This window comes from Neoarius graeffei, chromosome 19, assembly GCF_027579695.1.
Source record: "Neoarius graeffei isolate fNeoGra1 chromosome 19, fNeoGra1.pri, whole genome shotgun sequence".
Classification (NCBI taxonomy): Eukaryota; Metazoa; Chordata; class Actinopteri; order Siluriformes; family Ariidae; genus Neoarius; species Neoarius graeffei.
In genome coordinates, this window is record NC_083587.1 from 14,074,416 (window position 1) to 14,091,832 (window position 17,417).

General features: G+C 41.3%; 1 protein-coding gene across 1 annotated transcript in view; it reads right to left on the minus strand.

Annotated features, from left to right (window-relative positions):
- Window positions 1–17,417, minus strand: part of sh3kbp1 (SH3-domain kinase binding protein 1) — a 105,654-nt gene that overhangs the window by 15,600 nt on the left and 72,637 nt on the right. The window contains exons 8-12 of the mRNA XM_060899700.1: window positions 17,278–17,372; window positions 5,219–5,320; window positions 4,910–4,961; window positions 3,386–3,457; window positions 2,903–3,062 (exon numbers count right to left, since the gene is read on the minus strand). Of these exons, the coding sequence (XP_060755683.1) occupies window positions 2,903–3,062; window positions 3,386–3,457; window positions 4,910–4,961; window positions 5,219–5,320; window positions 17,278–17,372 (481 nt within the window). The remainder of the gene's footprint in view (window positions 1–2,902; window positions 3,063–3,385; window positions 3,458–4,909; window positions 4,962–5,218; window positions 5,321–17,277; window positions 17,373–17,417) is intronic.

The window sequence follows — 17,417 nt, forward strand, 5'->3', positions numbered from 1 at the left end:
ACATGTTTACATTTTCGCCATCTTTAGTCTCGCTAAGTCTCGTGGTAGAATACGTGTGATCTACAATGTAATTGGCCAAAACATCGATGGCAAGAGCATGATAGCCAATCATAACCGTTCTTACAAAAGAGAGGACTGACCAGCTTTTGTCTTTGGCCAAAAAGCTGAAAAAGAAGTCAAAATGATCAAATGAAAATGAGAAGTGACTGTGAACTATAAATAATTGTATAAAGTGGACATAGACATTATCCCATAAACTTAGCATTCGTTTGATTTAATACATTGAACATGTATATGATAGTCAGTAAATCTGAATTAATGCTGACAGTTTTGAAAACTTAAATATTTCAAAAGACTTTTTGAAGAAATCATATGCAACTAATGAGGACATAGGGAGAAAAGGTCAGTCACCCTAAGAAATTTTATTTAATATATGAACATTTTGGTAATTAATAGAACTTAAGTTTAATGTGAATTTAGTTTGTTATTTTTGTTGATCATGAATTATAACCATACCCTTGAATGTAGAATGTGATTTTATTTTGAATTCAAGCAATACTCCTATTGATTTGAAACATATTTTCATGTAAATATATAAAAAGACAACAATTTTTTTTTATCTACTACAGCTCAGATTGCAGGAAAAGTGGTTTGTAAGGCCTTATTTTTCAAAATTTTCCTGGGGGGGTATCCCTCCCTCCCGGTTGGCTTTGGCTTTATATGTGTGTGTGTGTATATATATATATATATATATATATATATATATATATATATATATATATATACAGTGGGGCAAAAAAGTATTTAGTCAGTCACCAGTTGTGCAAGTTCTCCCACTTAAAAAGATGAGAGAGGCCTGTAATTTTCATCATAGGGATACCTCAACTATGAGAGACAAAATGAGAAAAAAAAATCCAGAAAATCACATTGTCTGATTTTTAAAGAATTTATTTGCAAATTATGGTGGAAAATAAGTATTTGGTCAATAACAAAAGTTCATCTCAATACTTTGTTATATACCCTTTGTTGGCAATGACAGAGGTCAAACGTTTTCTGTAAGTCTTCACAAGGTTTTCACACACTGTTGCTGGTATTTTGGCCCATTCCTCCATGCAGATCTCCTCTAGAGCAGTGATGTTTTGGGGCTGTCGCTGGGCAACACAGACTTTCAACTCCCTCCAAAGATTTTCTATGGGGTTGAGATCTGGAGACTGGCTAGGCCACTCCAGGACCTTGAAATGCTTCTTACGAAGCCACTCCTTCGTTGCCCAGGCGGTGTGTTTGGGATCATTGTCATGCTGAAAGACCCAGCCACGTTTCATCTTCAATGCCCTTGCTGATGGAAGGAGGTTTTCACTCAAAATCTCACGATACATGGCCCCATTCATTCTTTCCTTTACACGGATCAGTCGTCCTGGTCTCTTTGCAGAAAAACAGCCCCAAAGCATGATGTTTCCACCCCCATGCTTCACAGTAGGTATGATGTTCTTTGGATGCAACTCAGCATTCTTTCTCCTCCAAACACGACAAGTTGAGTTTTTACCAAAAAGTTCTATTTTGGTTTCATCTGACCATATGACATTTTCCCAATCCTCTTCTGGATTATCCAAATGCTCTCTAGCAAACTTCAGACGGGCCTGGACATGTACTGGCTTAAGCAGGGAGACACATCTGGCACTGCAGGATTTGAGTCCCTGGTGGCGTAGTGTGTTACTGATGGTAGCCTTTGTTACTTTGGTCCCAGCTCTCTGCAGGTCATTCACTAGGTCCCCCCATGTGGTTCTGGGATTTTTGCTCACCGTTCTTGTGATCATTTTGACCCCATGGGGTGAGATCTTGCATGGAGCCCCAGATCGAGGGAGATTATCAGTGGTCTTGTATGTCTTCCATTTTCTAATAATTGCTCCCACAGTTGATGTCTTCACACCAAGCTGCTTACCTATTGCAGATTCAGTCTTCCCAGCCTGGTGCAGGTCTACAATTTTGTTTCTGGTGTCCTTTGACAGCTCTTTGGCCTTGGCCATAGTGGAGTTTGGAGTGTGACTGTTTGAGGTTGTGGACAGGTGTCTTTTATACTGATAACAAGTTCAAACAGGTGCCATTAATACAGGTAACGAGTGGAGGACAGAGGAGCCTCTTAAAGAAGAAGTTACAGGTTTGTGAGAGCCAGAAATCTTGCTTGTTTGTAGGTGACCAAATACTTATTTTACCAAGGAATTTACCAATTAATCCAATTAATTCATTAAAAATCCTACAATGTGATTTCCTGGATTCTTTCAACCCCATTCTGTCTCTCATAGTTGAAGTGTACCTATGATGAAAATTACAGGCCTCTCTCATCTTTTTAAGTGGGAGAACTTGCACAATTGGTGGCTGACTAAATACTTTTTTGCCCCACTGTATATATATATATATATATATATATATATATATATATATATATATTGTTTTGTGGTGTGCCGTGGGATTTTTCAAATGTAAAATATGTGCCGTGGCTCAAGAAAGGTTGGGAAACACTGCTATAGGACACAGTTATAGAAGCGAGTTATTTATAATCATGCTATCTGTCGTCACTCAAATGAGGATGGGTTCCCTTTTGGGTCTGGTTCCTCTCAAAGTTTCTTCCTCATGTCGTCTGAGGGAGTTTTTCCTTGCCACCATCGCCACAGGCTTAATCATTGGGGATAAATTAGGGGATAAATTAGCTTATGTTTGAAGTCTTTAATTTTCTGCAAAGCTGCTTTGCGACAATGTCTGTTGTTAAAAGCGCTATACAAATGACTTGAGTTAACTTGACTTTTACAGAGATATAGAGCATGAATATCATCCCTAGCATTACTTGTCGGTTATTAGAACCCTGAAATCAGAAGAACGTGAAACAGAAGGTGAAAGCAGAACATACTGTATGCTGGGCGCGACCGGTCTCTCAGGTCGCTCGGGTCGTTTAGGGGGCAAGGACGAGGGCCGGTTCAGGGAGTTGTTGGTCTTTGGGGGTAAAGGCTTCTTCGGTGGAAAGACAGGAGGCACCGGCTTCTGGACCTCAACCAACTTGATTTCATCACCTGGACATCATCATCATCAACAGAACATTTTTTGAGCATGAATCAGAGTGAAATTGATTCTTTTGAAGATGAGGATGAGTACTTGATTTCCTCACAACATCATCATCATCATCATAATTTCTAATGGGAAAGAAAACTGTGTTTGGCTGAATTTCATCAGTGAAGCATGACTCTCACACTCAGTGAGTTAGTTTCTCTCACACGCGCACACACATGTTATAGCAGCCAGAACGTAACAAACATCAAGGCTCCTGAGGACCGTGAGGAGAGCCGGGTTAGTGTGAACTGACAGAGATTAAGATTTTTTGCGCATGTCGTGCTACCTTTCTCCTCGGCTCGCTGTGGAAGAGACTCGGGCCGCTCAGGAGGAACCTTTTTAACCTCTGGCTTTTTGTCTGAGGGGCAGGACACACACACACACGCACACTTCTTTACTCTCTCGCTGTGTGTGTTATGGACTACACACACTTCAAAAGTGCATAGTTTGTAATTTCACGCTCCTGTATACTTTCTCGTGCATTAAACAGGTGATTATGTATTTCAGCCACAAGGGGGCGCCATGAACTACCATACATATCTGAAAGTTTTTCAGTTTCGAAGAACAGAATTAGAACAAAAACATGCTATTTATTTTATTTAAAAATTTGTATTTTTAAAAATATATATTTATTATCATTTTCTAATTTAATTATAGTATAGAGAATACTTTCCCTTCATTTTTCCTGTATTTTTTGTACAGTGAGCTTTAGGGTTAGAAATACACATACATGTCAACCTTTAGTCAATCAAACCTGTATAACCAACCTCCAAAATCCGTATTTCCCTTATAAAATCCTTATAAGATGCAAATTAAAATAATTTACCTAAAATTTGAATGATAATTAACAATGATATATCCAAGTTACTTTTTATTCAATATTAATAACAATAAACCTTCAGAATGAATACAAAGCTCCAATGTTTGACAAAAACACAAAGTGTCACTCTAATGTTCTGAATTGTACTCCATGACAGCTTTTTTAGCAGTCTGCACCAATACCTCACGAGGCTGCATGTCACAGCAAGTGTCTGTGTTGATCTTGCCGGAGTGCCCATTCAGAATCTTTTCAGTCGCTATTGAAAGTCGCTCAGGTGGAAATACGCTTTTCAAACAAAATGTTACTTCCCGGTTGGCGGGATTCTCGCAATGCGGTGTGCGCATGATCAGAAGTGGAACGAAGTCTCGCTACCACAAGATAACGCGCAATTTCATAAGACTCTTTACTGGCTGTCTGTGCTTTCTGTGGTGTACAGTACGTTTGTAAATGTTATGCGTTCTTTTATCATCGTGGGAATTGATTATAGCTCTCAATAAATATTGAAGTTTTTTTAAAGAATCCGTATAACTTTATTTGTACGCCCGTATACTACGTTTATTGAATCAAATCCGTATAAAATACGGACATTCCGTATAGGCTGACATGTATGAATACACTATATTCTTCTTCTTATTATTATTATAAATCAATCATAATCCATTTTCTCCCTCAGGTCTGCTCTGCTTGATTGCTGGTATCTACAGGATTATCAACAATACAGATTTTTTCCCCCAGGTTTCTTTTTTTTTTTGCTAAAATGTTTGATTTCCTCACTAACAATATAAATCTGTAATAAATATACTGTATAATTATAATAAAATAATACAGAGAGAACACTGAGTAAACACAAACAAAAAATATCCAGAAAATAAACTGATGATATAAACAATAAATGGACACATATGATAAAGTATAATAATAATAATAATAATAATAATAATAATAATAATAATAAAGAGCAGGGGAAGGGAGAGGATTTTTACTTTTTACCTGTGAGGGGTTTAGAAGCGGGTGCTGCAGGAGGAGGTGGTTTCTTAGGCCTCTGTAGACACACACATGATGTTAAACCATACACAAATACACAAAAAAAAATTTTTACTTAACACACAGAATCAGGACATGAAAGGATCTGCTAATCTACAAGGTAAGGGGTTTTACAGGGAGACAGAGGAGCACCAGGGCAAATGGGCGAGTCTGTTTGTGTGTGTGTGTGTGTGTCTCACTCAGAGCAGAGACTGAGACCCTCTCTGAGGACAGGAGAGGTTCTGGAGTCTTGAGAGAGAGAGAAACAGATCGTACCTCTTTCTCCACCTCGGGAACAAAGAGCTTCACAAAGTTGTCAGGAAACACACCCTCTTTACCGTTCAGCTCCCCGAGCCACCAGCCTGCATCGGCGCACTCCTACACACACACACACACCACAGAAGTAAATCTGCATCGGCACAAAGGACACGGTGAGAAACACCTACAGTGTGGACTGGACCTGCCGACGTCTCTTTAAAGGAACAGTCCACCGTACTTCCATAATGAAATATGCTCTTATCTGAATTGAGACGAGCTGCTCCGTACCTCTCCGAGCTTTGCGCGACCTCCCAGTCAGTCAGACGAAGTCAGACGCGCTGTCACTCCTGTTAGCAATGTAGCTAGGCTCAGCATGGCCAATGGTATTTTTTGGGGCTGTAGTTAGATGCGACCAAACTCTTCCGCGTTTTTCCTGTTTACATAGGTTTATATGACCAGTGACATGAAACAAGTTCAGCTACACAAATTGAAACGTAGCGATTTTCTATGCTATGGAAAGTCCGCACTATAATGACAGGCGTACTAACACCTTCTGCGCGCTTCAGCAGCGCATTGATATCTGAGCTCCGTATCAATGCGCTGCCGAAGCGCGCAGAAGGTGTTAGTACGCCTGTCATTATAGTGCGGACTTTCCATAGCATAGAAAATCGCTACGTTTCAATTTGTGTAACTGAACTTGTTTCATATCACTGGTCATATAAACCTATGTAAACAGGAAAAACGCGGAAGAGTTTGGTCGCATCTAACTACAGCCCCAAAAAATACCATTGGCCATGCTGAGCCTAGCTACATTGCTAACAGGAGTGACAGCGCGTCTGACTGCGTCTGACTGACTGGGAGGTCGCGCAAAGCTCGGAGAGGTACGGAGCAGCTCGTCTCAATTCAGATAAGAGCATATTTCATTATGGAAGTACGGTGGACTGTTCCTTTAAACCTCACGCTAAAGGTATTATTCAAATCACTTTATATAGTAATGTGTACATTATGAATATTAATGAGCGTATAATGTTATGAGTTATAATGAACTCATAACAGCAGCAGGTACACCGTGTGTTTATCATCACATTCAAGAACAATGTTTTTAAGCAAAGAAAAACTCTGAGATTAATTCAGATTTATTTCTTTATTTGCTTCTTTAATCTCTAATGTTTTATTTAAAAAAAAATCACTGATATTTAGTTTTCTATTTCTTTGGGTCATCCATCACGTCTCAGGGACAACTCTTTGTGGAGGACCATCAGAATGCTGCAGTTTCAGTAAAAGGAGTGAAGGATGACGGGAGAAACGCGGATGGTTTATTGTGTCCCGACACCTGGACGTTCTGTCGTCTTACGGTCTTTATACACTGGGAATGTTTTATTTGCGCGATTAATTCGAATGTGAAAATAATGTGGTGCAAAAGTGACATTTTCTGCAATGAGGCCATTTTTCTGAGCTTTTGCACAGTGAATAAATGCATCAACCAATCAGGTTGTGCAGAAGAGACATCATGTAGTGACGTAGGAAGCAGCCGGGAAAATGGCCTCGAATGTAGGAGCGGGGCTCTGCTACATACAGGCATCCCTCACGTCCAGGAGCTGAGTGGCTTTATTTCACCCGTCAACACAACACGAGCATGAGAGCTGCTTTCTTTCTTTCTTTCTTTCTTTCTTTCTTGTTGACCAAAATCCCGTTTCTCAGCTTCAACTCTTCCATCAGATTATAAAACTCTCCATGTTTAAACCCCAAACTGTCTCTTTCCTGAGAGAATGTCTGTAACTGTTATGTCTTCATCATGACCAGATCTCCATCATTCACTCAGGACACTACTAACGAGCACGAAATACAACGAGAAGTATTAAACAATTCGTATCGGACTCGGTGTATCATCTGTGTGTGAAAATTTCGCACGTGAATTTTTTGCAATTGTGTGTCGTGGTCTAAACAAAAGTTGGACACAGCAGCGTTTTATTCTGATGTTATGCTGATGCGATGTGCAAAGGACGCACACCAGAGCAGAAAGATAATACCCAAGGCTAGGGACAAGGAAAACATGAGCAAGGACAAAAACATCATGACTCAAAGTACGATGCATTATGAATGAACCGAACTGAGACTGAATTCATCGTAATGATTAGATCATGTTTCATAATCATGGAAAAATAATAAATAATCCCACAGTCATCATGGCGTCTTCACAGCTCAGTCGAATCCCAACTATATAATAATATAACATAATAAAAAAAACTGTAATAATATATTTATGCATATTACCAATTTACTGTAAAACGTGATCTTCCATACATGGTCATACAGGTTATACACTACCATTCAAAAGTTTGGGGTCACCCAGACAATTTTGTGTTTTCCATGAAAAGTCACACTTTTATTTACCACCATAAGTTGTAAAATGAATAGAAAATATAGTCAAGACATTTTTCTGGCCAGTTTGAGCATTTAATCGACCCCACAAATGTGATGCTCCAGAAACTCAATCTGCTCAAAGGAAGGTCAGTTTTATAGCTTCTCTAAAGAGCTCAACTGTTTTCAGCTGTGCTAACATGATTGTACAAGGGTTTTCTAATCATCCATTAGCCTTCTGAGGCAATGAGCAAACACATTGTACCATTAGAACACTGGAGTGAGAGTTGCTGGAAATGGGCCTCTATACACCTATGGAGATATTGCACCAAAAACCAGACATTTGCAGCTAGAGTAGCCATTTACCACATTAGCAATGTATAGAGTGTATTTCTGATTATTTTAAAGTGATGTGGGTGCAAACAGTTAATTATTGATATTAAGTGATCAATCTCGTTAAATCAGTCTCATTAAATTTTGAAGGTCAATAATTAAAATGAATCAATCCCATTGAATCATTTAATTTGACTCGTTTGAATTGAATCATACCATAGAATCACTCTCATTTGAAGTGAATCGTTCAGTGAATCGTTCAATGAATCATTTAGTGAATCGTTTAGGGAATTGTTCAATGAATCATTTAGGGAATCGTTCAATGAATCATTTAGGGAATCATTTAGTGAATCATACCATTAATCCTGGTGCTTAATAATAAATTACCAAACAGCTAAATTATGGTACATTTCCAAATTATTAAGATCACTTACCATATTATATAACATTTGCACCCTTTTTGAATTCTTTGAGAAAATTGGGGACTTCAGATGTTGTTCACACAAATAAACACAGTTTGTTTAATAAATGAATTTATTATACAAAGATAAAAAGATAAATCAATATATACAAGCAGTGAAGTGTGTGTGTGTGTGTGTGTGTGTGAGAGAGAGAGAGAGAGGGAGTGTGAAGGACTTGACCATGTGTTTAGCCTCGTGTAGCTAACTACACGTGGTGGAGGCCTAGCTTGTTGGTAGCTAAACAAAAGAATGTTATCTAAACAGAACAAAGGATTAGCTCTGTGTTTAGCCTCGTGTAGCTAACTACACGTGGTGGAGGCCTAGATTAGCCTTGTGTTGCTAGTATGTGTTTGTGAAAGGCCCTATAGCCTAGCTAAAGTGTGTTTGTTAGGCCTGATGGCTTGCTGAGCACATGGTAGGCCTTGATTAGCTTTGTGTTGCTAAGCAGACAAAAGCGAAGCTGTAGCTAACCCACTAGCTCATAACCATACTGAATCCACTGAAATCTTAATGACATCAAGATGTATAATAATGAGAACTACAGTGGTGCTTGAAAGTTTGTGAACCCTTTAGAGTTTTCTATATTTCTGCATAAATATGACCTAAAACATCATCGGATTTTCACACAAGTCCTAAAAGTAGATAAAGAGAACCCAGTTAAACAAATGAGACAAAAATATTATACTTGGTCATTTATTTATTGAAGAAAATGATCCAATATTACATATCTGTGAGTGGCAAAAGTATGTGAACCTTTGCTTTCAGTATCTGGTGTGACCCCCTTGTGCAGCGATAACTGCAACTAAACGTTTCCGGTAACTCTTGATCAGTCCTGTACACTGGCTTGGAGGAATTTTAGCCCATTCCTCCATACAGAACAGCTTCAACTCTGGGATGTTGGTGGGTTTCCTCACATGAACTGCTCGCTTCAGGTCCTTCCACAACATTTCCATTGGATTAAGGTCAGGACTTTGACTTGGCCATTCCAAAACATTAACTTTATTCTTCTTTAACCATTCTTTGGCAGAATGACTTGTGTGCTTAGGGCCATTGTCTTGCTGCATGACCCACCTTCTCTTGAAATTCAGTTCATGGACAGATGTCCTGACATTTTCCTTTAGAATTCGCTGGTATAATTCAGAATTCATTGTTCCATCAATGATGGCAAGCCATCCTGGCCCAGATGCAGCAAAACAGGCCCAAACCATGATACTACCACCACCATGTTTCACAGATGGGATAAGGTTCTTATGCTGGAATGCAGTGTTTTCCTTTCTCCAAACATAACGCTTCTCATTTAAAACAAAAAGTTCGATTTTGGTCTCATCCCTCCACAAAACATTTGTCCAATAGCCTTCTGGCTTGTCCACATGATCTTTAGCAGACTGTAGACAAGCAGCAATGTTCTTTTTGGAGAGCAGTGGCTTTCTCCTTGCAGCCCTGCCATGCACACCATTTTTGTTCAGTGTTCTCCTGATGGTGGACTCATGAACATTAACATTAGCCAATGTGAGAGAGGCCTTCAGTTGCTTAGAAGTTACCCTGGGGTCCTTTGTGACCTCGCCGACTATTACACACCTTGCTCTTGGAGTGATCTTTGTTGGTCGACCACTCCTGGGGAGGGTAACAATGGTCTTGAGTTTCCTCCATTTGTACACAGTCTGTCTGTCTGTGGATTGGTGGAGTCCAAACTCTTTAGAGATGGTTTTGTAACCTTTTCCAGCCTGATGAGCATCAGTAACACTTTTTCTGAGGTCCTCAGAAATCTCCTTTGTTCATGCCATGATACACTTCCACAAACATGTGTTGTGAAGATCAGACTTTGATAGATCCTTGTTCTTTAAATAAAACAGGGTGCTCACTCACACCTGATTGTCATCCCATTGATTGAAAACACCTGACTCTAATTTCACCTTCAAATTAACTGCTCATCTTAGAGGTTCACATACTTTTGCCACTCACAGATATGTAATATTGGATCATTTTCATCAATAAATAAATGACCAAGTATAATATTTTTGTCTCATTTGTTTAACTGGGTTCTCTTTATCTACCTTTAGGACTTGTGTGAAAATCTGATGATGTTTTTGGTCATATTTATGCAGAAATATAGAAAATTCTAAAGGGTTCACAAACTTTCAAGCACCACTGTATATGTTAGTAGTAAAGAATAAAAGAGAGAAGCATGCGCAGCCTATCTATTAAACAATTGAGAGAACATAGAACCAAAATAAATCAACACGCTGCGTGTTCAACAGTGTAACAATAAACCTGGGTTTAAATTCACACTATTTCAAATAAAAGCAAATTCCTAAGACTATCCTAATTATGCCCAAATGCCAAAATCTTACTTAATCCTGCCTTTAGCAAGATATGAAGAACTATTCGCCGGTGTAGTCTCGGGCCTCGCCGTGGGAGCACGTGAGCCGCTCGTGATGGAGGCGGAGAAACTTTCGGGTCGAACGGAGCACTTGGGTGGTTCCCGTGGAAAGCAGAGGGTTCTTGGTCCGAACCTCAGCGTTCGTGAGGAAAAGTCTCTGATCAGAATAAGATGCACAGCGCTTTGAGTTAAAAAGGATTCAATCGCTTCTTAACTTTTAACTGCCTGGGCTGCAGTCGTGACGTCACTTCTAATGCAAGTAAACCGGTTGTAACTCAGGTTGAGTTTAAAGATCGCGCGACTCTAGAGTTTACCTTTGCCAAGGGTAAGAAGGAAAATCGCGCTGAGTGATGGATCTTGCAAGAAAGAAGACGTCTTTTTGGGGTGGAGAGCGCGCCTCTTTATACATCCAGATCCATCGGAAGCCAGACGTGAGAGAGCAGAGATGGAAGCGTTGTCCCATTGTTTTATGTTTCCTTGTATGATGACGTAGATGATCCCGCCCACGCGTGACGTAGGTCACACGGAAGTGGACTGGGAATTGTAGTTCTGACACAAGATGGCGGCATGATACCTACAGTCCCCCTTTTGGTCTCAGGGGTATGACGGAGTCGTAGCACTGAGAGCACCGTATCGTATCATCGCCGTGTCCATAGTCCTTGAGGTAGACTTGTCCTGTGCAGTCCATGGTGTCCTGCGGAGACTGTGTAAACTTGTGAGTTCCAGTAAGACAGTTGGAGTCAGAGGCATTTTGGGCATAATATAATCACTATGGGCATTTTGGGCATATAATCATTATCTAACTAACTAGATCAAAACCACATCAAAAAAATTAAACATTGAACATGAAACATGTAGTATTCAATTTCTTATGCATAAAAAAAAACAAGAAAAGAGAAGAAATGAAGGAAGGAAAGAAGTATTAGTGTTTGGGTTGGCAAACCTAATCTTCTGGGAAGGTGATAGCAGTGGGGGGTCTGGCTAGAAAGCGTGCGCTACTGCGGCTAGCTGTCGGGGACACAGACCATCTTTATCTAGCTAGGTGTGTAGTGTTATGTATGGGTTGCCTGGGCAGACCCAGTGGATGTCTTTCGTGAAGGTGCACATCTCTAAGTTTTGTGGATTCACAAAAGTGAGGATAGCACTGCCAAGACTATACGCCAGGTGTATTTGCGATGACTACACACTAGTAATAATAGCGGATTTTAGTATTTTATCTACCATGTTATACTGAAGGGTTACTTCTTTGTGTTGGTGAAGTCTGACCGGGAATGTTAGTGTACGCTTATGGTTGAGTGATGCGTACAAGCTAAGTGGACAGGATGGGCCTAGCTGTCGTCCACCCCCTTTTGGAGTGAGGACTGTTCAAAAGGTTTGATTCGATTATCATGGAAATCGATATGAAAGCATTTGATTAGGCCTAGATATCCTAATGTGATACGCGACGGGGAACGGTTTTCCCACGATCGAAAGGTCTCGACCAGGGTGGTAGGAACTTCTCTGAGATTCGGGCGTAGTAGGCTTTGTGTCCTTCTACTCTCGAATCGAGATTCTTTTGGGCACCTGTAAAGATTGACTGTAGGTGGCGTTGTAGGTCGGCGACATGTTGATGTGCAGTGTATGCAATCGCGACGCTCATGGCCTCTGGTTTGTATAGGAGATGCGGGGGAAGAACCGACTCTCGCCCAGTCATCATCCCAAAGGGTGTGACTTCAGTGGCGCAATGAGGGGTGGACCGAATGGCCCTTAGCACCAAGGGAAGTTTCACATCACAAATTTTACCATGGTTTGTGATATACTTTTGCAGCATGCTCACAATGGTTTGAATGGCTCGTTCAGCCTGACCAGAGAATTGAGGGTGGTACGCGATATGGAATTTCGCCTTGACGCCTAACATGTTCCACAGCGCAGCCATTACACCAGCGGTGAAATGGGTGTCTGTGTCTGAGTCGATGGATAGAGGGAGATTTTTGCCACTAGGGGGAGTCGCGATGTCAGGTGTTTCGACACCGGACTCGGTGTGCAAAGACATGAACTGAAGTTCTTCAGAAATTTGATCTCGCGTGGCGCTCGGTTGATCGGTGTTCGCACTGATCTCGTCGCAACGGGTTTGTGCATATTTTGTGGGATTCAACGACTGTGGGGTTTTGTTTTGTGTGAAGTTGACTAAGTTTATGTCGCAGGGCTTGGTTGGGATTGGGTCGCCTTGTGAGAGCCGTGTGTCTGAGAGATGATGGTGAAGACTTTAGCGCACATGAAGTGCGTTTTGTGTGTTTGCCTTCGCCACCAGGGGGGGCCCTACATCCTGACCCTCGCCTGCTGTTTCAGAGGGATCTCCTCCCCCTTTCACGAGATATACCCGTGGTTCCTGGCCTAGTCATGCCAGTGAATGGCCTTTTGCCATTTTTCTTGGGCTCTTTTGTTTTATCTGTTGAGGGGTCTGACGTCTCCTGTAACAGTTCTTTAATCTCAGCCAACTGGGCTTTTAAAGAGTCCAGCTCTGAGTGGAACTCACCAGGTTGGTCTGAGTCACTGTGTTGGTCGTCTCTACCCTTGCTTTTAGAGCTACGGTCGGAACGCTTCTGCCGTTTCTGGTCAGAGCGGGGATGACGGTTTTGCTGCCAACCGTTTTGTTCCCTACGACCCTTTTCATTTGATGGGCGATTGCCATCGTCACTGTGGACTCGCCCTCGGTCCCTCCTGGCCTTACCTTGTCGATTTTTCCACTCACCATTGTGATGGTTCGGCAAGGATCGGGCTGGACCGGAATTCTTCCAGGTGGGTCCCCCTTTCGGTGCTTCACCTCCTAAGGTTAGCGGGGGCTTGTCCTCACCCTGGAGACTAAGGACTCTGGGTTCATCATCATTTCCGTTTGCGGTTTTGACAATGGTCTCCCAGGTCATTTGGGCTAGTCGCCTAATTTCCCTCATCGAATAGCGACCTTGTCGACACGTCAGTGTGACATGGGTCCGCACGCTTGGGTGGAGGTTATGCAAGAAGAGAGATATGAAACCTCTATCTTCTTCCAACCCTGGTGCACTACTACCTTGGAAATAGGCAGTACGTAGCCGTCTGTAATATTCACGAGGCGCCTCAGACCGTTTTTGTTTGACTTGTAATGCACACAATATCGCGGAGGTTTCGTCCGTGTATGGCGCATATTCTTCCCTCATGTAATTGCGAAGTTTCGAATAACTATCGCGAATGTTTGGGGGTAGTGTCTCTAAAAAGGCACGAACGCTACTACTGGAGGTCTTCCAGATTAGTTTAAGTTTTTCACGTGTTGTGGCGTTCGGCAGGTCCATCAGGCATCGATCAATTTCTCGTAAATAGTTATTTACATTTGTTCTTTGATTGTCGGGATCGAATTGTTCGACATCTTTGGCAAGTAGGTCAATTTGCCGTAAACGAAGGGTTTGGTGCACGTCCTTGTGCGACCTTCTTGGCTCTTCTGAGTACTCACTGTCTGAGCTACTCTGGAATCGCTCCCGCTTCGCACGAGATGCGTGGTCTGATTCGTCTGGAGATGGATCAGGGAGACTGAAGCGCACTGACCTAGGTGTGCTACGGGCCTGGGCTCGGGATGAGCGCAGGGCGGCTCCATCCTGGCTAGACGACGATGGAGTCGTGTAGCGAGTTGATGGAGTTTGGCGGGATGTCTGGTTCTCGACCAGATCATTTACGGTGTCCGGTTCGGACGCCTCTTCCCGCTCCGAGCTTTGGCGCATTGTTGGGGGTCTTTCACGCCCCTTGCGCTGCTCTTGGGGGGCCTGCTCCTGGGCAGCCCTCTTAGCAACCATTTCGGCTTTCTCTAGCCGTTCGGTGCAATCATCAAGGGAGGTCTTCAAGAGCTCACACTCCCTATGTAAATCATTATTATCGGCTGTCAGCTTGGCGTTGCTGGTGGTCAGCCTTTCAACCTCTCCGCGAAGGCATCTGATTTCTGAATCAGCATCTTGGAAGTATGATAGGAATAGTTTACCTAGTGCCGCATGGACACTAATAGTTGTTCTTTTTGGATCTCTCATATGTTTGTTTGAATTGTCTATGTTGTTTTGGCATTCACTCTCACTCATGTACTTAATGTTTGCCTTTTCGGAAGCAGAGCAGTGAATGAGGTCTGCAATGACCTCAAGGAGAGACACGTCTTGAGCGTTGTCTTCCATTTTTGAGACATGAGGGGATGCCATTTTACTTAGGCTGGATGTTAGATAATTAATCAAGTTAATTATTAATTTAATCATTATTAATTAACTATGTAATTAATTATGAAGGTTTATTTGGAAATGCTCTCTTATCCTAAGTTGAATAGGTTATGAGTATTGGTGATATGGTTATCACACTACTGTTATCCGTTTTAACACACCTGGGGATATACCTTAGCAGTTGCTGAATTAAACTGATAGTTTATTTGTTGTTGAACAATAATCCAGAAGTCAACAAACCAATCGCCTCACACGGGGCACCAATTTAACTGTGGGTGCAAACAGTTAATTATTGATATTAAGTGATCAATCTCGTTAAATCAGTCTCATTAAATTTTGAAGGTCAATAATTAAAATGAATCAATCCCATTGAATCATTTAATTTGACTCGTTTGAATTGAATCATACCATAGAATCACTCTCATTTGAAGTGAATCGTTCAGTGAATCGTTCAATGAATCATTTAGTGAATCGTTTAGGGAATTGTTCAATGAATCATTTAGGGAATCGTTCAATGAATCATTTAGGGAATCATTTAGTGAATCATACCATTAATCCTGGTGCTTAATAATAAATTACCAAACAGCTAAATTATGGTACATTTCCAAATTATTAAGATCACTTACCATATTATATAACATTTGCACCCTTTTTGAATTCTTTGAGAAAATTGGGGACTTCAGATGTTGTTCACACAAATAAACACAGTTTGTTTAATAAATGAATTTATTATACAAAGATAAAAAGATAAATCAATATATACAAGCAGTGAAGTGTGTGTGTGTGTGTGTGTGTGAGAGAGAGAGAGAGAGGGAGTGTGAAGGACTTGACCATGTGTTTAGCCTCGTGTAGCTAACTACACGTGGTGGAGGCCTAGCTTGTTGGTAGCTAAACAAAAGAATGTTATCTAAACAGAACAAAGGATTAGCTCTGTGTTTAGCCTCGTGTAGCTAACTACACGTGGTGGAGGCCTAGATTAGCCTTGTGTTGCTAGTATGTGTTTGTGAAAGGCCCTATAGCCTAGCTAAAGTGTGTTTGTTAGGCCTGATGGCTTGCTGAGCACATGGTAGGCCTTGATTAGCTTTGTGTTGCTAAGCAGACAAAAGCGAAGCTGTAGCTAACCCACTAGCTCATAACCATACTGAATCCACTGAAATCTTAATGACATCAAGATGTATAATAATGAGAACTATATGTTAGTAGTAAAGAATAAAAGAGAGAAGCATGCGCAGCCTATCTATTAAACAATTGAGAGAACATAGAACCAAAATAAATCAACACGCTGCGTGTTCAACAGTGTAACAATAAACCTGGGTTTAAATTCACACTATTTCAAATAAAAGCAAATTCCTAAGACTATCCTAATTATGCCCAAATGCCAAAATCTTACTTAATCCTGTCTTTAGCAAGATATGAAGAACTATTCGCCGGTGTAGTCTCGGGCCTCGCCGTGGGAGCACGTGAGCCGCTCGTGATGGAGGCGGAGAAACTTTCGGGTCGAACGGAGCACTTGGGTGGTTCCCGTGGAAAGCAGAGGGTTCTTGGTCCGAACCTCAGCGTTCGTGAGGAAAAGTCTCTGATCAGAATAAGATGCACAGCGCTTTGAGTTAAAAAGGATTCAATCGCTTCTTAACTTTTAACTGCCTGGGCTGCAGTCGTGACGTCACTTCTAATGCAAGTAAACCGGTTGTAACTCAGGTTGAGTTTAAAGATCGCGTGACTCTAGAGTTTACCTTTGCCAAGGGTAAGAAGGAAAATCGCGCTGAGTGATGGATCTTGCAAGAAAGAAGACGTCTTTTTGGGGTGGAGAGCGCGCCTCTTTATACATCCAGATCCATCGGAAGCCAGACGTGAGAGAGCAGAGATGGAAGCGTTGTCCCATTGTTTTATGTTTCCTTGTATGATGACGTAGATGATCCCGCCCACGCGTGACGTAGGTCACACGGAAGTGGACTGGGAATTGTAGTTCTGACACAAGATGGCGGCATGATACCTACAGTGATCTTCATTGAAAAGAACAGTGCTTTTCTTTCAAAAATAAGGAAATTTCAAAGTGACCCCAAACTTTTGAACGGTAGTGTAATTATATGTGAACGATAACCAACAGAAACATTAAATAAGAATAAAATATAAACATAAGTGCTAAATAAACTCCGGTGAAATCTGAGAATAAAGTGCAAGTGATAATGGAGATAAAACTGTCAGGAATAAAAATTCTAAAAGCTAAAAGTGAAGCAGAACAAATAAACACCTTCCTATTCGCCGTACACGCTCACTGCATGGGCTCCATCATACTGACGTTAGGGTTCCGACACAAACACTTTCATCCTCACTCACCTTACTGATGATGGTAACGATGTCTCCTTCCTTGACTGACAGCTCATCTTCGTTCTGGGCGTCGTACGGGAATAGCACTTTACAGAACTCCTTCACTGCGAACACACCGAAAACAAACAAGCCGTTGCTATAGAAACAAA